General features: G+C 38.5%; 1 protein-coding gene across 2 annotated transcripts in view; it reads left to right on the forward strand.

Moving 5' to 3' along the window:
• Positions 1-25520, forward strand: part of GAB1 (GRB2 associated binding protein 1) — a 100556-nt gene extending 75036 nt beyond the window's left edge. Inside the window, exons 4-11 of one of the 2 annotated variants that reach the window (XM_075708737.1) lie at positions 2610-3211; positions 5337-5422; positions 5629-5932; positions 19086-19175; positions 21531-21624; positions 21983-22106; positions 25011-25133; positions 25362-25520. In XM_075708737.1, the coding sequence (XP_075564852.1) occupies positions 2610-3211; positions 5337-5422; positions 5629-5932; positions 19086-19175; positions 21531-21624; positions 21983-22106; positions 25011-25133; positions 25362-25520 (1582 nt within the window). The remainder of the gene's footprint in view (positions 1-2609; positions 3212-5336; positions 5423-5628; positions 5933-19085; positions 19176-21530; positions 21625-21982; positions 22107-25010; positions 25134-25361) is intronic. The other variant, XM_075708738.1, reaches the window with a different exon arrangement.
• The last annotated feature ends 856 nt before the right edge of the window (positions 25521-26376 follow it).

Genomic DNA, 26376 nt, shown 5'->3' on the forward strand with positions numbered 1-26376 from the left:
CATGTGTCATGGTTTTTGAAAGTCTTCGGGTTTTCACAAGTGCTTGTGGTCAAGAAAGAAGCAGCAGCATTCACTTAGACCCAGGAAAAACTCCTAAATTTAAAATGATAGCATTTGTTGCTTACATGTGATGGGTAATCCTTAAGCACTGGCATTGTACATGTGCTGTTGTTGCATTTTGAGCTTTGGTTTTTATAAAGATAGATGTAGTGTTTATATTTTATTTCTGTAGTTTTGGAATATTTTTTTTCATTTTAAAGTATATCCTAGTGAACTGGAAATAATAATTTTGGTTCGGCAATTGATTGTCAGCGTCCAGCTTCCCTAGACTGCCCACTTTATTTTTATAACACATAAAATACAGATCACAGTCCTTGCCATACTTGCTCATGTGAAACACACGTGAATTTTGCTGGGATTTTGGTCTGAATGAGTACCACAGAACTGGAAGAGTACGTCTGGGAAGTGAGGAGTCCTGAATGAATCCTTCAAGTAAAGAACAAGGGCTGCAGCAGGGGCTAAGCTCAGAGTGTTACTAGTAATGTATGTAACAGTATGTTCACAATTTATTACGCACTCTGTAACCTCATGTAGTTCCTTCAGTCCTCTGTGCTCTATTTTTTGCAAGTGTGTTAAACTTCTAGTGGTTCATTAGTGAATTTTTGAAGCTCTGAGGCAAAGGAAGTAAACTGTTAGCAAGCGAGAGATGTTTTTGATGGTCAGCACCATAAGGAATATAGGAAGTTTCACTTGGTTGTGCCAAGGACAAATGCTTAATGAGAACATTCCCTTCTTTTTTGGGGGGGGTCTGTTAAACTAAATGCAGATTAATGTTCAGAGTCACCTAGAAACCAGTTCTGACCAGTAAGACAGGAATTAAAACATAGATTTAAAATAGTAACCAGAGCAAAATTAGTGTAATTTTTCTAATGGAAAAAAATCACACCAAAAAACCGAGAACAAGCTAATACAAAAAGGTGATATAATTAAACCTGGAGAAGAACTGTCATAAGCCACTGAGACTGACAGAGGGTTGTATCTCTGCTATTAAACAGAACAAAAAGTAGTTGGTTAGGTGAATGACATTTTTTCTTGACTGCAGATGTCCAGTCGAAGCTAATCACATCGGTTCCCTTGATAGCTGGCAGAGAGGCACTTTGGGAGTGATTCATCAGGTTTAGATGGATATCTAAGAAGAACGGATTGTGTTTCACACAGTCGCCATTTTTCCAATGACTGCAGAGGAAACCTAAATGAATAGCTAAACTGGATTCCTTTCTCCTCAGGTTACCAGAACCCCAGGAGAGAAATCCAGCTGTCCCTTAAGAAAGAAAGTTTTGTGCGATCTTATCAACAAATTGAAATTTGAATAATAAATTCTGGTTGTGATCACTTTGAGGTAGAGAGCCTGTTAAAATAAGGGGAAAAAATGCTTCTTGTGGTAGTCATGCCATTGATTTTTATGTATTTTATTCCTCAGAAGCTTTGTAAACTGCATGGTCCAGTTGCTTAATAAGAGCTTAGTAAGAGTAGTATAGCAGCTATTCATTGATACACATGCATGCTGAAATATTTACATACGTATGTATAAATTAACACAATGGTATGGTACTGTGGTAATGAAAATAGGAAATATCATGGTATGATTGATCAAAAAGTGTATGGACTGCATTAATTCCACCTGGGTTAGTATTTTGCCACTCTCTTGACTTTCATTTAAGCAAGGAGTCAGGCTGATAACAGAATTTCTCTGCCTGGAGCAAGGTAACTGGGGAGGTTTACAAAAAAAAAAAAAAGATTGCAATGTGTTTACTTTCCATATAAGTTTACTGGTACTGGTTAGTACCAGTATTAATGAGTGCTAGTCTCGTAAAAGATAGAATTTCCAAAGAAATCAAAGGTAAACTACTGTGCAGTTTTATCTAACACCACTGCCTTAACTTGCATTCAAGACAAAAGCACTCTGTTGTACATACATCCTACGGATTTTCTGCCCCACGCCCCCAAAGAGTGTGCTATCTTCCTCCTATTTCTGTTCCTATCTGTTATTTCTCTCTCCTTTATGTATTTTGAACCAGTTTTACATGGTCAGTAGATAACTTTAGGCATGCACTTCAGGGTGTTACAAGCAGTCGTATTTTTTCCTCCAACTTTTTTTCACACTGATTAGAACTAGCAAGTACTGTAAACCCAAGGATTTGAGTGTGTTATTTTTGCCTTCAACAGTGCCATTAAAGTGCTGCAGCATGGGTTTAAAAAAAAAAAAAAACCAAACATGCCCCAGCCCCCAAACAAACTCTGCTCCAAATTGGCATTGTGGAAATCACTTGCTTTATGAAACATCAGCTTGTTGTTTAGCTGCTGCTAAAGCTTCACACTTGTGTTACCCGTTTCACATGCATGGATTTGTATGTATGTAGTTACTTAGGATCCTTAAGTACTGCTGTTTGTTTAATAATTGAGTTCGTGCATTTCATTTAAAAAAAAAAATTGGAAGAGACTGATAGACTTTTTAGTTGTTTACATTTTAAGTGTTGTGTTTATTATTCGTAATGTTTGTTTTTCTTTATATGTTCATCAACATTTTAATCCTACAATCTTATGTGTAGATCTCATGCTGACTCGGCAAAATCCAGCTCTTCTGAAACAGACTGCAATGATAACGTGCCCTCCCACAAAAATCCTGCTCCATCAGCGAGCAAGCATGCTGTGAATGGCTTTTTTCAGCAGCAAGGTGTCTATGACTCTCCGCCTTCTCGTACTGGACTGACGCTGGCAGACTGCAGCCTTTATAACCTGCCTAGGAGTTACTCACAGGATGTTTTACCGAAGGCAGCGTCTCCATCTGGGACTGATGCAGAAGGAGAGCAACACATTTTCAATACCCCGTCAACATCTTCATTAGACGCACAGATGAGACACATCTCCATTAGCTATGACATTCCCCCCACACCTGGAGGTACTTACCAGATTCCACGAACTTTCCCAGAGGGAACGTTGTCTCAGACTTCAAAACTGGAGACTATTCCAGATATTCCTCCACCTCGGCCACCAAAACCTCACCACGCTGCAGATCGATCTCCTGTGGAAACATGTAGCATTAGTCGCACTGCTTCAGACACTGATAGTAGTTACTGCATCCCTACAGCAGGAATGCCACCCTCACGCAGTAATACCATTTCAACTGTAGATTTGAATATCTTTCGTAAAGGTCAGTATTCCATATTTTATCCTGCTCTTGCAGAATTTTTGTGTTAAACTATGTAATTTTGTGATGAATGATGTGATATGAATGATACGAATGAGCTGAATGATATGAGGGGCATTTCTAGCCTTTAAAAACAAGCGTGTAGCCCTTAACAAAGTGGTCCGTGGTTGCAATGCTTAAAATATGTAAGAAAGAGGAAAAAAAAGAGAAGATTATTAAAGGAAACCATCAAACCAGCAAAACACAGAACGTCGATAAGGGATGTATATTGCACTGTGGCATTCGGTCTTAGCTAAAAATATTTGAAGACCTAGACATATTTATGGTGTTACTCGTCTTTAGAAAATAGCAGTGAAGAACTAATCATCTTTTCTTTGTTTATAAGCTCATATAGCTGAGTTCAGTACTGGCATTACCAGTCTTTCAGAACAACCAAAGTAAGGTTAGTGTATAGTGGTCCAAATCTGCAGAAGCTGAAAGTGTTTCGTGAAGGTCAGTGGGACTTGGTGTGTACCCACAGCTTTGAGATCAACCCTGATCTGGTGATCATTGCCACTGACCTTTATTTCTCTCCTTGTGATACATACGCTACTGCAGTTTTTAAGTAAAATTAAAGTTGTTCCTTATAGTCACCTAAATGTTGGTATTCCAGATGTGCTAGTGCATATTTTTTACTGTTTTTCCCTTTGGTAGCTGGGTGTATTTTGGGTCCCAGCAAATCTGGTGGAACTACTTTTACTTAAAGAATTTGATGTTTCTTGGGTGGAGATTAGGAAGCTGATATGTATTGGTAGAGAGAGCAGTTGTTCTAATCTTGTTAACCACTCTTGGGCTAAGAGTCTCATTTTTTTCAGGTTCCTAAGGCAGGTGGGCATTACAGTGTTATTTTTAAAGCAAAATTTTAGACTGGTTGGAGTCGGTGCTAATGTTAGAGGTGACTTTAAAGGAAAACTGTTTGAGTTGTTTTATGTATGCGATGAGAGGTTGAAATGAGGAAGGGGACAGGGACAGAGCTTTTAGAGGAGGCAATGTACAGAATGGATGTGTGATCGTACAGGTACTCAGGTAGTATTATCCTGTTTGTCATTCATTTTGTAGGCTAAGTGTAATAATATTGGTGGTGGTTAGTGTTTTAAAATGACAAAATAACACCCTGAAAGACCCTTGTTTGCTTTGCTTTGCTTATCTTCTCTCATTTCGCTACGTTTATAAGTCAGCACTCCTGTGCTAAAGCTGAGATTGTCAGCCTCAGGAAAAGTAGCATTTCTGAAAATACTGTTTTAATTTGGTGCTTAATGGCAGAAGTGTTTATTTTTTCCTCTGAGGTGGAAGTCTCCAAAAAACTTCAAAGCTTTTTTTTTTAGGGCAAGGCGGGGATAAAACCCAGAGTTTGCCCACAGTTTCTGTCTTGGCATCAGGAGGAGGGTCATGCCTGTCGCAGGGTAAGGCAGCCTGTCGCCTGCATGGGTGAGCGGGACCTGGGAGCCAGATGCCTCACAAACAGCCCTGTCCACCAGAGAAGCAGCCACAAAGCTGAGCATCTTCTTAATAAGGACTGCCAAGAGCCAGGACCCTGAAAATGGAGAGATCTTCAGTTCTGTAGCAGTTCGTTCAAACTGAAAACCCCTGGAGACCACAGTGGGGAGCTGAGGGCAGGGATTCACCTGTTCCTGCAACAGATTGAATCCTGTTGAATCAGCACTTCCCAAGGGAAGGCGTTCAGTCAGAAAACCTTTCTCCAGGCCCTAAATTACATCTGCTGTTTGTTTTAGAATAGGTTTTTCATGAGGACCCAGTATCTCAAAACCCACTCTTACACTAAACTTGTACACCTGCCTGTTTGAAAGGAGGACTTCACTGCTGCTTTAAAAGGAAAAATTACTTTTTCTTTTCTTGCCATGGGAAAATGCCACTAGAAGAGCTTCAGTTTGTGACTGATGAGTGCTAAGTTTGTTTGTGAACGCAGTCCTCTCAAGTATATAGGTAAAAATCTATGGGCCACAGCTTCAGGAGGTGTGTTTGTATGCTCTCAGAAGCAGACAGTAAGTAACAACAGACTCTGGATGCGTGGTGCCAAGTGACAGCAACAGGGATGATAAATAGCTACTTTCTCTTCTTGTTTCTTTAGAAATTAGTTCTCAAGACTGTTATGATATTCCACGAACGTTTCCGAATGACAGATCTAATTCATTGGAGGGCTTCCATAACCACTTTGTAAGTATGACTTGATCTGATGAGAGGCGACAGTTACAGTGCTTGAATGCTCTTTGTTCCCATATAAAAAAGCAAGCTGTACAGTGTTTGTGATTTTTCAGTTTCAGTAGAATATATTAATCTGAGTAGACTAGGTTAAAAAACTCTTATGATTCACAGCTGATTGCATAACTTATTTTGTTAAAGGAAATATATGTTAATTCTAGAAAAACAGAAGCATGTTGACAGTGGGAAGTGTTTCAAGTGAAGAACTAGATGAAAATTATGTCCCAATGAATCCCAACTCTCCTCCACGACAGCATTCCAGCAGCTTCACTGAACCCATCCAGGAAACAAACTATGTACCAATGACACCAGGCACGTTTGATTTTCCGTTATTTGGAAAGCAAGTCCCTCCTCCTGCTCACATGGGTTTCAGGTCCAGTCCAAAGACCCCTCCCAGACGGTCAGTACCTGTTGCAGAATGTGAGCCACCGCCAGTGGATCGGAACCTCAAACCAGACAGAAAAGGTGAGGAAAATGTCCAATAGAAGTTGATTTTTATCATATAAGAAAATAACATAGCTCTCCCAATTTCTGATTAGTGGAAAATTACCATAGTTTTAGAAATTCTAACAAAATAATTTTTATCCTATGATATAGCCGTAACATGAAGGAATCCTAGGATTATTTTTAACCGTACTAAAACATCATAATAACAATGCCAAATACAAGCATAGGCTTAAATTTTATTGCTGTAGTTACTAATGAAAAAATGAAACAGAATTGCTAACACTCAGAAGTGTGAGTTTTAGTTCTTATACGTAGAAGACAGCTGGCCGACTTGTGATGGAGAGAGTGCACACAAAGCATTGGATAGAATACAAATTTATAGCCATAACAACGCCCGGTACAGGATCAGTACACGTTTTCATTGTATGAACTAAAAGTGAAAAATAACTTAGTTAACTGTTTTAGGTGTTTGCTTTTGATGTAAACATTGTTAGAAGAAATTAATTGTTACAACAAGAATGAGTTGTATATTATGCTGCTTTTTAATCCTACTTGAAGAATGCAACGGTCTTACAAATTTTTTACATAGAATAATTCTTACAAATGTGTTCAAATGAAGGAAGAATTAGTTTGAAGAAATAGTGTTTACTACTAAGTAGGTAATGTTAAGTCCTCATTTCAGTCTGTAAAAGCAAGGAAGAACACTTGACGTTGGAGCCACTTAATGCTTAAGTATAAGTGGCCACATGGGGCAGTCATGGGAAGGTGTTTAACATGTGGGCTGTGAGGTTACAATATATATATTTTCCTTGGGATCCAAATGGGAGGAGGGAACTGCTAATTCAAGCCAGCTCTTTAAGATATGTTTGCTTTATCACAGGAGCTGGGTGCCATGCTTATGTTGAAATTTGTATAAATTTCACACAAAAGTGTAGTAGGTGAAAATTTCCTTGCCTTCATAGAGTACGGTAGCTTAAGCAAAGTCATAACGCAAAAGGAAAACTAGCTTTATGTGGAAATATTTTAGACTGCTGAATGTGTGGAAGACGACTTATGAGTCTGAGGAAGCTGTAACAACCTCAGTAACAAAATTGAAAAGAAGCCCAAATTTTAGAGGACCCCTTCAAAGCTATACTAAAAAATTAATCTCTTGAATCTGGTGCGTACTGGGTTTACTTTTCTTTAAAGTAATGATTATTTGGGTGACCAGTGTTCTTAAGAAACAAAGAGGATATTGTTGTAATCTGTCTATAAGAGATACTTGTACAGAGAATCACTAATAAATAGCTTAGACTTTTGAGTTAATCTAAAAAGTTTTATCAGCCAGCCTATCAGAAATAGAGGTAAATGCTGAAGGAACTTATTTCCCTTCTGTGCAGTTTTCAGACAAGATAACTAACTTTCTTGCAGAAGTGGGAACTAAAGAACATTAGGTCAAATGTCTGCACTGTTTTGTATTTGAGTAAGTCCTATTTTTAAAACTATGTGCTTGAAAAATTAGTATTTACATTGAGAATGGCTGACTTCATTTTGGGGAAAACTCAATGGCAAATATTCAGATGATCCAAAATATTCACTAACTAAACCTTTAAATTAGTATTGTTACCACTGAGTGAAAACAGCCTGTAATTAAGTGAAGTAGATAGTATCATTATGCTATAGATGATCTCAGTGTGAAATGGGAAGTACCATGTCTCATTCTGGCTGTCCATCTTCAGAAAATGAGGCATGGCCTTTTTCAAGACCTTGGCTCTCTGCTTGTGTCTAATTGTTTCTGTGTTACCAGACAGTAGTTTTGTTTAGTTCTTAAGAAATACTGGACAGTAACAGATTGATGAAAGCTGATACTGGAAAATATTCTCAAAATAAACACTGAACTGCTTTAAAATGTTTTCCCTGACTGGCCAGTTTGTGTATTTTACTGATAAAATGTTTGACCTTCAAAAGTAGTAAATTTCTATATTGAAAAGCTTCTCACTTTTGCTGTTGGCAGTGCAAAGCAGTCGCACAGATGTCTGCTGGGGCAGCATTGCTGCTCTTTGCATCTCTCTTCTTGAAACTGAATTAGTGTTTCACATTCTAAGTGGCGTGTAAGGCTCCTGCATTGCTCCCATCCTCAAATGCTTTACGGCTAGAAAGACCTAGCTAACAGCAGGGAAAAGATTTTTAGATGTACTAACATACCTCTTAATGAGCGTAGAGTGACTAGCTATAGTTTTTGCCTGTAGACTTTTAGAAGCTGTTGCCACTGTAAAATAGTATGATTAATATAATGTATAAGGTAAAGTAATTCTAAAGTAAAACTGTCCCCAAACATAAATATTGTGTAGTAAATGCTTAGGGGCTGAAAAAAACTTTGTGAAGATCTTGAGCTACCAAGGATGGTAATGATTCTGATTTGTCACTGAGGGTCTTATCTTAGTAACACACACACACACTGGCTCACTCAAACTTTATCAGGTGTACTACTGTGAGTCTTCCATTGTTAGGAAGAGCAGATATGGTGACACATCAGGATGGTAACATATTCCTGTTTCAGTAGTTGAGTTCTCCAAGCAAATAACTCCTTTCAGAAATACCCTTGAGAAAATAAAAATGCAGTTCCTTTTGAACTAATAGGACAAAACTCTTGTTTTAGTGGACCCTTACCTAACTAAAATGAGTGCGTGCTTTATATTCTATGGTGTTGCTTTTCCAGCTTTCAAGTTCTTGTAGCAAGTTCCATTACCAGGTTGTTTCTGCTTATATAAATGTACCACAGTGGTTGTCTGCTACAAATTAGTGCATAGAAAGTATTGAGTTGCCTGGTGTGTTCAATAAAACTCAGGCAGACGTAGAAAGGGAGGAAATGGTACATAAAATAGTTACCTTCTGGGTATTGCTCCTTTAAATGTTTTTTCCTTTTTTTAATATGCCATTAGTTCAAGAATTTGTTGAAGACCACTGCTGCTTCTCTGAAAGGTGATATTACTGCAGAGATCAGCTGTGTTGGTGATAAGGTCTCCAGGTACATGAGGGCCCATCTCATGTTCTGTCTGAAGAAGCTGCCGTATCTTTTTTTTTTATTGGTTACAGATTGCCGCAAAAACAGCGTTTGCACTGCCTCCAAGTAACAATTCCTTTTTGGTAGCTATCCTTGTTACTGAGAAAGATCACCATCAGCTTTCACGTGAGCATTAGTTCTAGCTTAGTAATGTTTGTGTGGGCCAGGGAAGTTTATGTTCAGTGCTAAAAATGCATTTGACAAAGAAATAATGCAGTGAAACTAGTACATAAAGAAAGAATGCACTGCTTTTTGTTGTCAAATGTATATGCTTAGAATCTCCACTGTTTTTCTTTGGTTTCAGGGCTTACTGCCTGCAGGCAGTATAGTTTGACAAGGGTAGAAATTGGAGGGCTCGGTGATGGCAGTGGCCATTCTCTTGCATATAGCCTGCTCTCCCCTCTGCTGTTTCTGTTTTGTAAACCTGAGATGAAACACATACTCAGTTACTTCTGCTTCTGCTGTCTTTGAAGAATAATGTGTCAGGCAGCAAGGAACTGACAATCTGTCTATCGGCAGCAGTGATTGTAATGTGTGTGTCTCCACAGCTCTGATATAAGCACCTGGTGTTCTGGATAATTTATTAAATTGTTAAAATTTTCCAAATTTTTAAGAATAGGTACAGTTACATAGAAGTAGTGACTGTGACAAAGGACTGAGTTATGAAAAAAATCAGTAACATGGGTAAACTAAATGAAGGTAATAAATAGGTCTAAAACTCACTAAATTACATGCACATTCTTTTGAGGAGGGTACTTGTGCACCCCTGCTGGGAGAGCCTGAGGCTTTTCAGTCTTCCCACCTGTAGGAGTAGCCTGGGCCAGGAGCCATGGAGAGCTTGTGGTGAGCTATGACATACCCTGTGTCTTCTTTCACCAGTTTCTAGAAGAGCTTCGTTTTAGTAAACGGGTTAAAAAATAATAACAAATTTAAAAAAAAAAAAATAGCGCCTTGAGATTACACTACATTTTCATGTAGTTTCATTTTTCTAGCTCACAGCTGCTTCTGTAAATGCGGGGAGCTTCCAGTACTTTCTGGAAGTCTTGAAAGTAATTTCAAAACATGGTGTTGGCTTCCTGCCCCAATAACTTGAATCAAAGCGCTTTACTATTTCTTTAGAGAAGCATACCAAAAGGTAAGTGATATATTGCTTGGGGCAAAATGGAGAGCGTTTGGCCAGGTGCTTTTCTGCATTCACCTGTTATTTAATGACAAAAATAATCTCTCTTTTAATTTTTTTTTTTTAAGGTGCTGTTTCTTTTATTATAAAGAACCATTGTCTGTATTTTTGTATTTCTGCTTTTTGGCTGCTTTAGCTTGCCATGGTTGCATGTAGTCGTAATGCTAAATTGGAAGCATTGTTGCTAGCAAAAGGCTTCAAGCGGAAGAAATACTGCATCCACCCATGCAGTTGGGTCTTATTCTCCGACTTGTTCAAAGACTGTGACCGGTTCTGCCACAGAGCGATTGCGTGACATTTGTTTTGACAGTCACATGTTTCTTCCTCAAAATACCATTTATCCAAGAAGGCGCAGTAGAATTAAAGGTGCCCAAGCGCGGTGAGGTGAAGACTCCCTTGACAGCTAAGGCAGCAGAGAACAGCCATGTTATCTTCTGCTCCACCTCGTACTTTCCCAGGGGCTCTTCAAAATATCTGAAAAGAGTCCTGATACGAGGCAGTGGATGCTGTGATCTCCATCCTGCTGACGGCTTGCAGGACTGTAGTGAACGTTTCTGCGCTCCGCAGGGAACTACTCTGTGTAGAAAGGCAGGTCCCGAGTGGCTGTGCTGGCAGTCCATAAGAAGGTTTTAAGGCCCGACAGAGGTCTGTGAGTCTAGACGATCTTTAATCTTCTGTACAAACGTGACGTATGTCAGAGATCAAGGAAAGTGCATGGTCAAAAATAAAAGGGGGTAGGGTGTGAATTGGGTTTTATAGGTCAGGAGGCAGCATGCAAGTGATGTAGCATTTGAGAGAGGGGAGTGTCTGTGAGCCTCTGGGCATCATAATGACCCCCTCCTGCCCCATGATTTATTTCCAGTGGTGGGTGGGGGCGGGGGGGGTGGTCTTAAAGCAAGCCTTTAAGACCAAACAACTACAAAATAAGTTTTGGGTTTTTTTAAATACTTGTTTAGGAGCTGTCCAGAAGGACTCCTTACAGCTATGTAACATTTAGAGTGTGTGTGTGTATACATCTCATCTGTAAAGTTCAAAGCTCTTAAGAAATATATGCTTGCTGTCTCAGCTGGCAAAACGAAGTTTTTCAATATCTGAATCAAACGGTTAAGTCAATGATGGAATTGGTGACGGTGGAATGTAGTTCTTCAAAGTCTGTGTTTGTTGCCCTACTGACTGTAACTTGGTAACTTCTCTTTTCTGAGGGGCAGCATGTCTCCATACCAAAGTGGGGTTTTTAAGGTTCTGAAAAGAAATATATGAACCATAGGCATATGGCTGAATTAACAATTCATGACCCTGATGGAATGAAAATCAAAAGTTAAATCTCATTCATCTGAATATACACAGCCATTTTTGCAATGTATTGGATCCATAGTACTTAAAAACACTTTACGAGAGAGTTCAGTTTAGCACAGATCCTAGTTCAGGGTCATGGGGAGCTGTGATGGAAGAGTGCACTCAGGATCGCTAAGCGGATTGCTGACAGAGGCAGTAAAGAACTTGGAATTCCCATTCCCACATGGTACTGGACTTTGCTCCGTTTGTATTTGCCCAAATACTGTTAGAGTTTAATTGCATTCAAGATTATTTTAAAGAAGATTTTCAGTCCTAGTTTTGGGTCAGATTGCACAGATTATTTTGCTGATGGCAAAAATAACCAATAGCTAATCTAGTGCACTTTCACCTGTATTTTTTTACAAAAGGCTTATCTTGCAACAAAAATCAGAATTTAGTCTGAGATGCTTCATGCAACTTGAGTGCGTAGGATTGCCTTTAAAAGCGACTGCTGCTTGGCCCTGGTAATTTTCAGCCCAGCAAGTGGTAAGCTAGGATTTACAGACAGTGAGTGATGCACACATTTCTTTTCGTGCCAACAAAGTACCCAGTTGCACTTTAAAAACAAGAAAACAAACAAATGAAACCAAGGGAGAGGGAAAAGAACTCTCATGGAGTTGGGGCTTGTGATTGTTTTAAAAATGTTCAAAATTTCATCTGGTTTTTTTTCTTATGGATTTTTCTCATTTAAGATGTTACAAGACATAATTTGTGTGGTTAAACCACAAATACGTGGATTGCTTATAAAAATGTGGCTGTATCTTTGCCATGACTACTCATGAGCATCTCCCAAACAAATTAACTTCATAGAAAATTCCAATTTTCTTCATTTAAGAGCGTAGGCCCGCTTTGAAGAGATAATTGTGTACAGAGCTTTCACATGGCAGGAAGCATCTGCCGCATTCTGGCCTCCATAGAACCCACTGTGATGCTTCCAGATGACCGGCATAATCGCCCATTGGTTTAGTGTAGTATGATGCTGTGAAAATCCCAAGCAAAGTAGGTAGTTGTTAAAGAAATTAAGAACCCTCATTAATCATGAAGTTAGTTATAAATAGCCTAGTGAACAGTTTCCTTCTTAAATATTTACATGGATGAGTGTCCGAGTTGGACAATGTCAACATATTGCGTGTCCTCGTATAGCAGGAGCACCACACCATCCTGAAATAAAACTTCAGAGAAACAATTAAGGCATTTGTGACAACAGAAGCTGACATTTCTTTAAAAATAATAATAATTAGAAGTTGGCAACACTGCACTGTTCTATGCTATCATGATTGTCTTGCGTATTCTTAAATAAAGGATCACTCATTTTCTCAGGCTTTAGGACAAGTAGGCATTGAAAAATTGTGAATGCTCATTTTAATCAGCAGCAAGAACTGAACTGAAGGTCTGTTGAAAAAGAAACTCCAATTTTCATGATGACTTTTCTGAGCAGAAGCAATTTTGCTTTTAAGAAATCCATGTGTTTAATCCTTCCATTTACTCTTGGAAGCTACACCTCCTGTTCATTCCATTTAGGAATTTAAAAAAAATAAGATTTTTTGGGGATGTTTTGGTGCTTCCTTAGAGTTCCTAAAGCAGGTTGAATACAGATTTATTGACTTTTTTTTTTCCCTTCTCTTTTTTCCCCACAAGCTCCAAAGACTTCCATTAAGCTGAAAATTACACTTCCTTCATGGCTGTGCTAAACTACTTCTACAAGGCTCGTTTCTACTTAATAGCTTTAAATCAAATTTATATAGCTCCTTGCTACAATACACCAGTCCTTAACTTGCAGCTGTGATTTGTCCTGCAAAACTTTGAAACAAATAATTTCAAGTAAAGATTTATTTTGGATGGCTGCATCACAGCTTGCGAAGGAAGCTACGGTTTACTGGACATAATGTTTTTAAAAAAATTAAACATATGAGTTTTCTGAAGACAAACTGCAAGACTTGCTCTGATAGTAGCAGTAGAGATGGTAGTGTTGAACTTCAAAGATGCTAGGGAGAGCAGGAACAAGGGAGTACATGTAATAATGCCCTATTTTTTCTTCCCTCCATACAATTTTTCTTTTCTTCCCTGTGTGCTTAATGCCTCTTTAAGGAAACATAATTTCTTACATATATATATTGTCATGCTATTCCATTGGCTTTTTCTATAGACTTAATGTTAGGCTTGATTTTTCCAGTGAACAAGTTAAATTCTGTTAGGTTTTTTTGTGTTTTGTTTAAAAAAAAAAAAAAGAGGGGGGGGCAAGAGGGGAAGTGATCTCAGGTAGTATCCCTTGGACTTCATGAATATTAGTGCAGCTTTGAACTGCTAATCAATAAACACTCCAGAGCACTCTATTTTGGTCTTAAAACACTGCCTTTGAACGCTTTTAGTTCATCATGCTTTGGGGGCTTTTTAAATACAGACATGTAGAGTTACTCACAAATTAGAGCAGTCAAATAGTATTTGGATGATTAATAGCTTTGCTATTCTCTGAATAGTTTTTATGGCATTTGGCAAATATTTTATGAATACCAGTGAACCTTAGCTGTCAGATGCAGTTGGACTTCTTTATAATCAGATATTTTTTCCAATTCATTCTTAATTTCTGGAGCATTCAAAGTACCAGTGCTCTGAGAGGAGTTATTTCGAGAAGATAAAGATGTCTAAGAAAACTGGAGAGCCTCTCTTTAGATGACTGCTTTTTATATTTAATAATAGTGAAAGAATAAATTGAATTCAGTTTGGTTTTACTGTCCTGAAGAGACTGTAGTTATCACCATCCATTGGTATCACTGACCAGAACTAAGCGCATTATTGATACTCGTATTTGTTGCTGGATACTAGTGTGGAAATGGATATGAATGTTGTATAACTAAATACATGTTTCTAATTAGAAGTACCTTGGCAGGAAATAGTCTAATAAAAACAGAGATGAAAAAGCAAATTCAGGATATTTGTGGAGCTCTGTGCTGAAGACCATGTACTCGGGAATCAGAGTTCACTGGGGTGAGGAAAAGGAAGAGAAGGAAAGGGGGGAGGTTATTCTGCAGAACTGAAAACCAAATAATAAACCCTGTGGGAGTAAGACTGTGAGCTTCAGCCTTGTTTTTTAAGGAAAAATCTACAGTGGTTCTGAGTACTGGAATTGTTGGACCTTGGTGCAAATTTCAGTTTCCTCTAATTACAGAGAAAAGGGGGAAGGTTGCGTATTTTTTAATGGAAACGGGAAACTGCTGTTAGTTATGTCTCTCTGAAAGTATTTCTGTGGATGCAGGGCACTTAGGAGGCTGTTTTTGCCTCTTGCTCTCCCCCTCCTATTCCAAGTAAAGCACTGCTGTAGCATTCCTACGTCTGATCTCCTTGTCTCGTGAGGATTAGTCCTGTTGGCCAGGAAACAGCATTAACAGATCACGCATTTCTGAAATTTTATGTCACATTAGTAGATTTAAAATTTTAAGCCCTAAATAACTGGTATTTAAATAGAGCATTGGCCTCTTTCGTGAAGGTTTTTTGCAATTTCCTGATGTAAAATCCCTTGCCAGCAAGCCATGGAGCAAGCAGGCAGTCAGAAAAGAAGTGTTCTTAACAGAAATCTTGTTAAGTACTAGTGCTTCAAGGCGATAGCCTGAAAACAAATGAGGCTCTTCAGTGAGTGGCTTACATCCTTAAAAGCAAAAATGTTAGGACCCACCTTCTCTGATGCAGGAATTTGCTGCAGTGGGCCCCCCTTTTTCCCCCCAGCATTATATTCCAAGTGTTTTATGGAAAACAAGAGGAGAGAATACATTAGCTGATGGAAAAACCAAAAGGTTTTTCAGTTTAAACCGTTACTTGAAACAAAACCAAACATGTGAAATGGACTCTTCTCCTGATGACTTCTCAGACAAAGGCAGCATTGACACGCACCGAAATGCCAGGAGCAGAATTCATGCCATCTGAGTGCACTCTAACGCTAGATCCATAATTGCTTGTTCTGCTTGGCAGTTTTTACAAGCAGCCATTTGTTAGAAAAATAGACTTCGTTAGTGATTTTTTCAGCTCAGGGTGCCCTTGCACAGTATTCGTCTGATAGAACGTGCAGAAGCTGAGCTTCTCTCTCCTGGCTGTAGCACTTTGCATTTCACAGGTGGTAACTTGACTGAACAATGAAAACATCTAATTTTCACTTCTTGTTTGGTTGGTTTCACTTGCCATAATTTATTTGGGGTTTTTTTTCCCCCCCGTAGGTTGGCATCCAGTGGTGTTGCAACACAATTTATTTCCTTTTCAGTTAAAAAAAAAAAAAAGAAAACTTTTTTTTAAACCCAGATTTATCTTTCCCAGAATGAGTCTGTAAGTTAAAAGCATGGTCTTACGTGAGTGCCTAACATTAGACAAGGTAAATTTGGGCCTGTGGGCCTAAACCACGGGAATTGTGTTCCTCGGTATTGCTGGCGTTGGAACGCTGTATGGAGCCAGGCCCTCCATAGAGGACCTACTGTCCTTCCACCTTCGCTAAGCTGATGTGAAGAATGGCCCTATGACACTTACCTCTAGCGACTATTGCTGAGTAGAACAGATGTTGGAGGCCAGTCTGTTGCGCAGCTGTGAGGCACCTTCTCCTCTGTGTTACATTCAGCTAGGATGTGCTCTCGGAGAAAATTAGTTGAGGTTACTTGGGAGCAGCGCCAGGAATTTCAGTCGCAGTACTTAAGAAGTTCTGAAAAACGGGTATTTCTGTTCACAGATCTGGCTGTGACACAAGTGCCAAGTTTTAGATAAAGAATGGCACTTCTAAAATTTCTGATGGATTTATTAATAATATGTCTTGAGGGAGTAAGGGATATTATTAAGGGCTTTCTGTGCCCTAGCTTGTGTTATTTTATCTTCTTAAATGGGCAAAAATGGGGTGAAGGGATTCTGCACTACAGACACAAGTAAGTAACCTCAGTTTTGTGGTTGTGATCCCCCTCCCCTTTTCCTTTGCCTGGTGTCAGGTCTTTCCTGTTGCACAGTATAAGCTCCTCAACTGAGATTAGGCCTTTTGTTTTTAGTTTTGTAGGGTGGTTGTTTTAAAAAAAAAAAAAAAAACAAAAAACAACAACAACAAAAAAAAAACCAACAAAACAAAAAAAGCCCCCCAAAACACTGCACAAACACTTCAATTCTCTGGGACACATTAAACTAGAGGAATTGTATTATCCTGGCTGGTTGGTAGCAGCAAACTGTTTTGCCAATGAATTTATTTAGGTTGAACAGTCTTTCAGCAGCAAGAGATGAAAGCTCAGCGAGTTTATTTTATGCTGGAACATTTTGTATGTTCTTGTCTGATGCAGAAGAGAAATATTATAGGGACCTGTACTTATTTATACAGCTCTTCTGAAAGTCTCAGAATGGTTTATAAGTGCTAAATTAAGTATGAGGCAGGCAATTACATAATACCCACATCTTACAAACAGGGTAATCATAGGTCAGGAAGGTTAGCTGCACGAGACCACATTAGCATCATTAACAAAAGTAGAAATAATGAGTCATAGCCCTGAGTTCCTTGCGCTTATCTTCTGTACTATGGGTTTGAGGCACTTCAGCCTGTTTGGCTATAAGAGCAGAGAGGTTATAAAGTACACGCTGGTTAAATAATTTCATTAACCCTGTTACTTCTGCTAGATTTCTCACCATACTTACAATCTGTGCCCGTATGTCAATGCATTGATTGACATTTTAAATTGAGTTGTATTGGGCCAAATTTCTTTTAAATACGATTATAAAACTGTGGAACACAAACTTAATATGATTAGGTAATGATATTCAGTGTCAAATTGTTCTTAATAAAAGGTGTTTTACTTTGAACTCCTACATTTGTTCCATCGATTTTAAGATCTTGGTCTTTTTATATAGGCAAGCTTTTATCACGGAGTTGTCGGCAAGATACTTAAGAGTATCGAATCAGCTCAGAATGAACTATGCCAACATGTTGGGTCACGCTTTTGACTTAGCTCCAGTCAACAGCATACTTTACGGAATTGCTTTGTGTACCACTTTACAGTCTGGGTCTTTGGTCAGCATTGCCCAACTGCTTGGTCTTTTCATCGGTACTTCAAGCCATTTAAGGGGGCATCTGATTTTGAAATTGGAGAAGAACTGTGTGTGAAGATCACTTCATGTCCTTTTCTTTTTAAGGAAGTTGCTATGCAGCACTACTAGTAAATAAATAAATTTTGTCTTACCTGCATGGTCTCTCAGAAGCACTGTGTAGAAGTTAAGATACAGTACAAAACGTTTCTGTTTACCTTTCTTGTTGTTACTTGATTATTCCCAATACTTCAGTGATAACAGTAATAGAGCACTTCATATGCAAAACCCTTGGGGTAGAGATTTGCAAACTTCTGGTGTTTGTTGCCAAGTTTATTTTTTACAAAGCGTTCTCACTCATTGCTCGTAGTACCAGCCCACATCAGAGTCTGTGCCAGTCCTTTTCCATTTTGTGCTGTAGGGCAACTTTCTAACATAATCAGACTTAAACTTTTCATTTGGTTTATTTTAAAGATTTACCTTTCATATGGCTGCTTGGTGTACCACTTGAAGGGACTTGCCTTTTCTAATATTAACACTTTGTCAGATAGACTTTCATGAAAAGTTAGGGTTATTATGCATTATTGATCATATTTATTTAAAATAGACAATGTGACCTGAAACACTTGCAGAATTTGGTCAAGTTGGCTAAGAACTTCCTTGTTGGGAGAGGGGTTATGTTACTGCCTGTAGGGAGCTTATTGACTCTAATATTCTCTTAGTTTGTACTCTTCACCTTGTTACCAGATTCATCTAAAGTCTTATGTTGTGTGATAGCGTAACATAGGGGAATGTTATGCTAATAACATGATAGCATGATAGTGTATGATAACATAACATATTGGGGAATGATTAGTGCATCTACTGCACTTGTATATTGGTATATACAATTTAAAAAAAGGTTTAGAGAATGTCATTTTATGACAGGATCATTTGTGGTGGAGGTTGGGTTGTGCTGCGGTGGGGGGACAGTTTGCAGGCTGGAAGCTTGGAAAGAAAGTCCCCCTGTGTCTGCAAGGTTGGAGAGGTGGTTTTGGTACAGACAGATGTAGAACTCTGGGGAGCAAGTTTAACAAGTACAATGTGGAAAAAGATTCTTGGGGCTTCTCAAGTGGGAGGTGCACAGTGGGCAGGAAGCCTCCTAAGAGTATTGCTATTTCCAAAGTAATATTGTGACTAAAGACGATTTAATTTCTTTGAGGGTACCTCAACTTGCATCTGAAACATGACTTCTCCTGTCATGCTAGATATTCCTCAAATATAGAATTTTTTATGTAATGCAACTTGAAACCAGTTAATAGTAATGATCAGTTACAATATTTGTTGATGCACTTTTTAGCCTTTTTGTACACCTTTTATGCTTGCCTCCGACAAATTACTTGCATGCAGTGTTTTCTTTGTTTCTGGTTTGGTGCTTAAGCCCTTAGTGCGAGACCTAGCTAGACTGTAAAACTCTTCCATCAGCAGCTTGCTTATGCTTGTGGCATTAACCTTTCTGCAGGGGGTTGTGTTGTTTATTTACAAAATTCCATTTTCCAGTTAAAATAGAATATTATTAAGAGAGTCTTCTTTTTACCAATTAGGTCAAAGTCCTAAAATTTTAAGACCTAAACCACATGGTTTAGAGCGAACTGATTCACAAACCATAGGTGACTTTACTACAAGAAGAAAGGGTATGTACTTTAGCACTGTATGTATATGGAGCTTTATAAAAATAAGTAAAACAAAAATTAAGAAAACTGTTATTCTAGAATAACTTTAACTCTTGTATAGTCTTTTTACTTCTGTTATAATCTAAGATCATGGATGCGTTTTCCTTGCCAAGCAAAAAGTTTCCTCTATAAGGTATTAAAGTCTTTCTGGCTTGAACAGCGCATGGAAACATTTCCTTGACATTAACATGGGTATTCTGATCTCTTAAGTTTTAGCTGTTCATAATTTGGATTTATTTTTGTCTGTTTGTTTAGAAGCAAGTATATATGACTTACCTGTAAGTTGCTTGAAATAATTTTTGTTAGGCAATAACCTGAAATCAGAGTTTACTTGAGTCTCCTGCTGTTGGCTAAACACTGAAATACAGCAAAATAGTGATCCTCTGACCATTTACTAGGACAGAGATTTATTTATGCATCTTAATGAGCATTGTAATTAGTCTCGTGGGCTTTATGGAAGGTGCCGAGTTGGTATAGTCCATAGAAGTTGGTGTAGTCCATAGAATCTACCCTTGATTGGCTTAGAGTAGACTTGGTAGTGTAGGTTAATGGTTGGACTGGATGATCTTAAAGGTCTTTTCCAACCTAAACGATTCTATGATTCTATGATTCTAAGTAAAGGAGATTACAAATAATGTTAAAAAGCTGACAGAAGTGTCACTGATCATTACCTTTGGTTGTTAAAGCCCATTGCAACTGGATGAAATATTCCTGCTGTTCTCAGTGGGCTTTGGACAAAGTCCTTACTCTCCTCCTGCTGGAGCAGTACCTTGCCCGCCGATTGTACCTGCCACGTAGTCTCAGGCCTTTACAGAGGACTTGAGCCAAGCTGATCATTTTTGTGTCACTCAAGCTTTAGTATCATCTTGCCTACGTCAAGTTCGCTTCTGCCACTCTTATCTCATATGATACCTTATGTCTGGAGATAGATGAGTTGTAGCTCCTCTTCGGAGTCTGTGGTGACAGCTTTTTATGAGCAAGTGGGTTAAAGTGGCAGAATTACTGGAGTAGGCTTGATGTGCTTTGAGTGCGTAATTATGACTTCGAACAGAGAAAAAGAGAAAACTGTTTGGGATACTAAAGACTGATACTTACCTAGAAAATTTGAATTGTGAGTCCTTATGTTCAATATGTAAGAGAGCTGACTTTTCAATAACCTCAGTCTGAAGAGTGAGTATAATGAAGGTATAATGACTACAGTTCTGCTTTTTTCCTTGTGAGACGACACTGATTAAGCAATTGATTTCTGTCAGTTCCTCATGTGGTCACGTATGACAGCTCTTGACTCCACATGAACGAGTGCTACATGCCTGACACTTGACCTTGGTATATCTGCTAAAGGCAGCAAGATGGGGGGGGGGGGGGGGGGGGGGGGAGGGGAGAGGAAGGGGTGTTATTGCAATGATGTTGCATTTTATTTTCTAAAAACAGTTTTAGGGAGGATGAAGTTGAGATTCAAACTGTGACAGCAGTTTGACTGTATACAATTATTCCGCCCCCACCCCAAGTCCTGTGATACAATAGATGACACTTTTTTATTTTTCTTTTTTCTTAACATTTAGGAGGGCTGAAACATAGAACCTGGAGGGAGGGATAATGCGTTTCTCACTAATACTCTATTTGTGGTTCTGTTCTGAAAATGGAATTTTAAAATGGCACTTTTTTTTAGAATGTTAGGTGTCATTAGTGGCATAAACACGCTGCTACTCTGCTTGTCTGTTGATAAGCACTGAAGGAAGCCAAGCACCCCTTGGAACTGAAGCTGGGTGTTGGCTCATCTCTCACTTTTGCAAACTTAGTCTTAGCTGCAGATTCTGCCCACACTTTGAGCTGTGAAACCTCATCAGTAAGGGCACATGTATGCAGCAAGGGCAGAGTTTGCATAATGATAATTGTCCGTGAGCCAAGAAAAGTACCCAGAGTTGGCTCTGCTGGCAGTTTAAGCTGAAACAGTCCATCAGTCCTGTCCTGGGCTTGTCAGTTCAACGAGTCCTCGTGGCAGAGTAAAGACAGAACGTGATGCTGCCATTTGCAGAGTCTGTTTTCAAAACAGAATTACTATGTACAAGTATATTTTTCAAAAATCTTAAATTGTGGGGTTTTTTCTAATTGATGTTGCTTTTCAGTACCTGGAAAGATTAAAAATATAAGTTAATGTATCATGGGTTTCTGAGAACTGACCAGTGTCTCCTTTTTCTAACTAGTGTTTACTATTTAAAAAATAGTAAATTTTTTGCTATTTAGTTTTGAAAAGCTATTAAATTTAAGTTTGTTTAGGAATGTTCTGTGCTTTAAGATTGTCTGTTTCTTACATAGCAAAACCAGCTCCACTAGAAATAAAACCTCTGCCTGAATGGGAAGAATTACAAGCCCCAGTTAGATCTCCTATCACCAGAAGCTTTGCACGAGAGTGAGTTTCTTAGCTTTTCCTCATTTGGATCAATTGTTTTTGTTGACTAGAGTGTTAATAAATGTGTGTACATCTGTATTATATTTTTAGCCTGTCTAATACAAATTGAGGTTTCCTTTGGAAGTGTGAGTGTGTATATGTGTGTGTGTATGTATATATGCACATGTGCATTGACACAAAGTGTGTCCGTATGAATTTTTATTTTGTAATATTAAATATAAGGGACTGTGTATAACCAAAACCACGCTCTAGTAAACTTGAATGAAAATTTCAGCTCTAATATGCTTATTTTTGTTGTTTACCAGGAGGTTTAAGATATTCGAGATGTATTGTTTGTAAAATAATTCCTGGTAATTAGCTCCTCCAGGTTTCCCATGTCTCCCAGACCGGATTCAGTTCATAGCACAACTTCCAGCAGTGACTCGCACGACAGTGAAGAGAATTATGTATCCATGAATCCAAATCAGTCCACTGAAGACCCAGTATGTAAAATCTACGTCTTAACTACTCTCTTCCTGTGCAGTCCTTACTTTTAAATCATGCAAACACAAATCCTTCCACTCAACATCACTCCTTGTATGCTTCTAGATCAAAATACTAAGTAGAAAAACTGTAATTTTGGTAAGATTTCACTGAAGAAGTTAAGAGCATAATCATACATAAAGAGAATGGTTAGTATACGTATCTATTGCACAAAACAGTTCGATACATGACTTCTTTTTCCTCTTCCCTAGAAACTGTTTCCTCTTCTCTGTATTTGCTTGTCCTGGGCTATGCACCAGTTCAGTATTATGACATCAAGGAAAATAAACTGTCTTAAGACCTCTGAGACAGGCTTAAAAACCTTTATTAAAAAGACATCTTCCAAGAATTGTGGAAGGAACAGGGGAAAAAAAGGATTGATATTTATTGTTTACATTCTATAAAAACTGAATTATGTGTACTTTTATTAGTCTTCTTTCAAATAAGAGGCTAGAAGGGGTCTTTGTGTATTGAATATCTGTATTTTTTTCCCCTTTGGGGAAGAATTTTCTCAGATAATCAAGTTTCAGATACTCAGCTTGCAGTGCAGTAAGTGAAGAGGTAGGTAGGAAAAGTTAATGATGCGTGCTGTGTTTTTTGTTTGGTTGGGGGGGAAGGAGAGAGAGAAAAAGCAGCCGCGATAATGGTATTTTAAAGTTAAGAGAGCAGCAGTAGACCTAGGCTTAAACTAAAATGCAGTCCAGGATACCCCTAAAGCTCTGGAGGAAAAGCTGTATCTTGAGCTCAGCTTTTTGTTCAGTATAGCTCAGTGCATTCACCACGTTTTTACAGCTTGGGTTCTTAAGTAGGGAATACAGCAGCATTTTTCATCAAGCATTATGAAAGACTTTCTTTGGGGAGGGCCTGTCTAGCACCTTTTTGTTCTGTCTGTCTGTCTGCCGCCTTAATGGCATGTGCTAGCCCATTGCACTACACCCTGGACTCTCCTCCTCTTGCAGTGCTGCTTGCTTCCCCATCCCCTGCTGCTCTGGATACCCTCCCCGATCTCCTCCAGCTCACCATTGCTGCCTCTGGATGCTGCCTCTTAGGTCGCCCCGAGCCAGCCCCTCCCGCTGACTGCTCTGCGGCAGCTCCGACTCGGTGCAAAGCTCACCAGCCAGCAGAGCATCCCGGCTTGTGCTTGGCACCATGTCTGACCTGCCGGCAGCGCGGGCGCGCTTCCCAGGTGAAGCGCGCGTCAGCGGCGGGGAGACGATGGTGTAAAAACTTAGCCCCTCTCTTGCAAGAGGCGTTGGTAAGTAATGGGTAACGTCCTATTTTACAACTGCGAGAAACCTCCCATTTTACACAAAGGTTTGGAATCGCCTGTTCCCGCAGTTCTGCCTGCGGCAGAATCGCCGTTCAAATTGGGGATTTCTGTTGATTCTTACAAATGCCATTTCAGGGGTTTGACTTCAGTGCTGAGACGGTATAATTAATATCACAGCTGAGACAGCCTGTCATTAATATCTCCTCTTTGCTTGCACCGTTCATTCTTTAAGGTTGTTCTACAGATTTCCTTTCGTTTTCATTTACGTATATTTAAAGTTTCTGTTTTCTAATGCATATGTTCTGCCTGTCTTGTTTGTTTGAAATAACAGATTATTTTTTGTTTGAAGAGTAATAGCTTTTATATTTATGCTGGAAACATTGATACAGAACCTGATTTTTGTATGTTAAATATGCAGAAATTTCTTTAGAGAATTTGGGCAACAAAAATGAACTTTGTCTCAGTTGTTTGTGTTTGTCCTTGTTACCACTTAATATTAAATGAGTTGAACAATACAGATAGAATGGATAACTAAAATTTTAAAAGCCCAGCCCATTAACCTTTAACCCATAAAATATTTCATTTCCTAGAGAACCTGGACGTTTCCAGATATCTCAAGGCCTTTGTTTTAAAATGTGCCAACTACATAGACATTTTGGAAATTTTTATTTGTTCCAACTGCATCTTAGAAAGGAGTCCATACTTTTTCATCTTTTTCTGTCATCAGCTTCGAAGCATCTGTTTGGACATGTCATACTTCTGTTTTATTTAATAAAATCAGCAATATTCTGCTTTTCCTTTCAAGTTGCTGTCAGCCTTACCCTTCTGTCTTTCCTTCTACCTTCCTCTTCATTTTTTGCTGACTGCTGCCCTCTGTCTTCCTTTTTTTTCTTTATCTTTTAGAGAAGAGTCCTTCTATTGTACTGTTCCTATAACACCTGTTAAGAGGGAGGGATCAGGCTGGGAGAGGACAGAGGAGGTGAGGTTGTAAAAGTCTGGGCTAATTGAAATTTAGGTATATACAATGCAACTTCAGGCAGCCCTACACAAACTTTCCAAAGTTTTAATCTTTTGGTCTTATCAATTGAATAATACTTTTTGAATTTAAGCTTAATCATGATGACTTTTGAATGAAATTTAAAAGTTTCATTTGAAGTTTGGCTGCTATTGTAAGGCTGAAATTCTTGTAAGGTATTTAACAGCAATTTAAGGAAATAAAACAGTTCGTAATTAATGCTAAATTTGAGATGTAACAACTTCATTTAAAAAGAACAAACCAGACTCCATTCTTATCTCATGATACAAAAGGGACATTAGGTGGAAGGCACAGATTGGTTTGGTGGCAACCTTAAATTTGGGGGTTGGTTTTGGGGTTTTTCTCCCCCGTTGGCTTTCGACTCTGTCCCAGTTTTGACTTAGAATATACCCCTTTGTTACACAATGTCAATAAATTTTGCATGGTTTAACTGATTGCAAGAGCTCTCAGTCAGTTCTTTAACGTTCAATATTTTGGCAGTTTATAATGAGCGTATTTGATAGTATGGACCATTAGCATGTATGTTTGTAGCTGAAGTTATTTATATTATAATTTCAGAATTTGTTTGGAAGCAACAGTCTTGATGGAGGAAGCAGTCCTATGGTAAAACCTAAAGGAGATAAACAAGTAGAATATTTAGATCTGGACCTAGATTCGGGAAAATCTACGCCACCTCGTAAGGTAAGCAAATCTTCAACTCTTGCGTTTTTGCCATCAGGAATTTAAAATTTTTTCATGAGTAGTTGCTGGGAAAGAGGGAGCCTCCAGCAAGATCAGCTTAACTAGTTTGTCTATGTTGGACTTTTCAGAGAAACCTGTGCTTGTTCTATATCTGTTTGGGACATCTACTTACTTTTTGTTGTTAATTTATTTTACCATATGTTTTTCACTCTTCCTTGCCTTTCCCAGAAGAAGAGCAGTGGTTCAGGCAGCAGCGTGGCAGATGAAAGAGTTGATTATGTTGTGGTTGACCAGCAGAAAACGCTAGCACTGAAGAGCACACGAGAGGCATGGACTGATGGGAGACAGTCTACAGAATCTGAAACACCTACGAAAAGCGTGAAATGAAAATATTGCTTTTTCTTCAAAGAACAGAAAGGAGTGAATTTTGAAGAATTACAGAACCACAATGGCAATGTTGTTCGACTGTACAGCACCTGATTCACTGGTGTGTGAATAGGTTCTTGACCGAATAGGATGGAAGCCAAAGGACACTTCGAATATATCAAAGGAATTTTAAGATCATAAATTGGCTCTGTGGTCTCTGGAAAAATTGCAACGTGTAAATAATGTGTAAAATAGTATTGCTTAGCTTTCAGAAAACCTTTTGTTCTGTAGTTAACACATTTGTAGTATCACTATGTTTATGCACTTTTTCAGTTACAATGTTGGTTCAGGTATTCCCAGTTAGCGTACCTTAACGCCTAATTCATCTGGAGAATTTTTTTTTTCCTTACACTACTATTCCTTACAATTTTAGGTTAATTAAGCTACATGTAGATACGGAAATTAATGTTTGAACTTCATTTTAACAACTTAAAATTGATTTTGCGGAAATGCTTTCACAATTGAATACTCTACTTGAAATGCCAAGAGATGACCGTTAGTTACATACTTGTTTCTATTTAATACACGCAAGATTATTTGGAAGTCTACAGGTGACCTTCCTAACAAAAATTGCTGTGAGTTAATAATAATGAACTGTACTGGGTTTAGACCTACAATCCTGGCTTATGTTAGTTGTTAGTGGTGGAACTTCTATTGTATTTTATTAATGACAGTGTTCTGTGTTCAATGGGTGAAGATTCTGCAGGGTGGGATCTTACACTTTTAAAGACTGAATAATTAAATATCAAGTAAGCCTGCAAACCACTGATGGCATGCAGTAATATTGTGATCTCACACTTATTAACAAGAAATAACC

The sequence above is a fragment of the Pelecanus crispus genome, chromosome 4 (genome assembly GCF_030463565.1).
Source record: "Pelecanus crispus isolate bPelCri1 chromosome 4, bPelCri1.pri, whole genome shotgun sequence".
Lineage (NCBI taxonomy): Eukaryota > Metazoa > Chordata > Aves > Pelecaniformes > Pelecanidae > Pelecanus > Pelecanus crispus.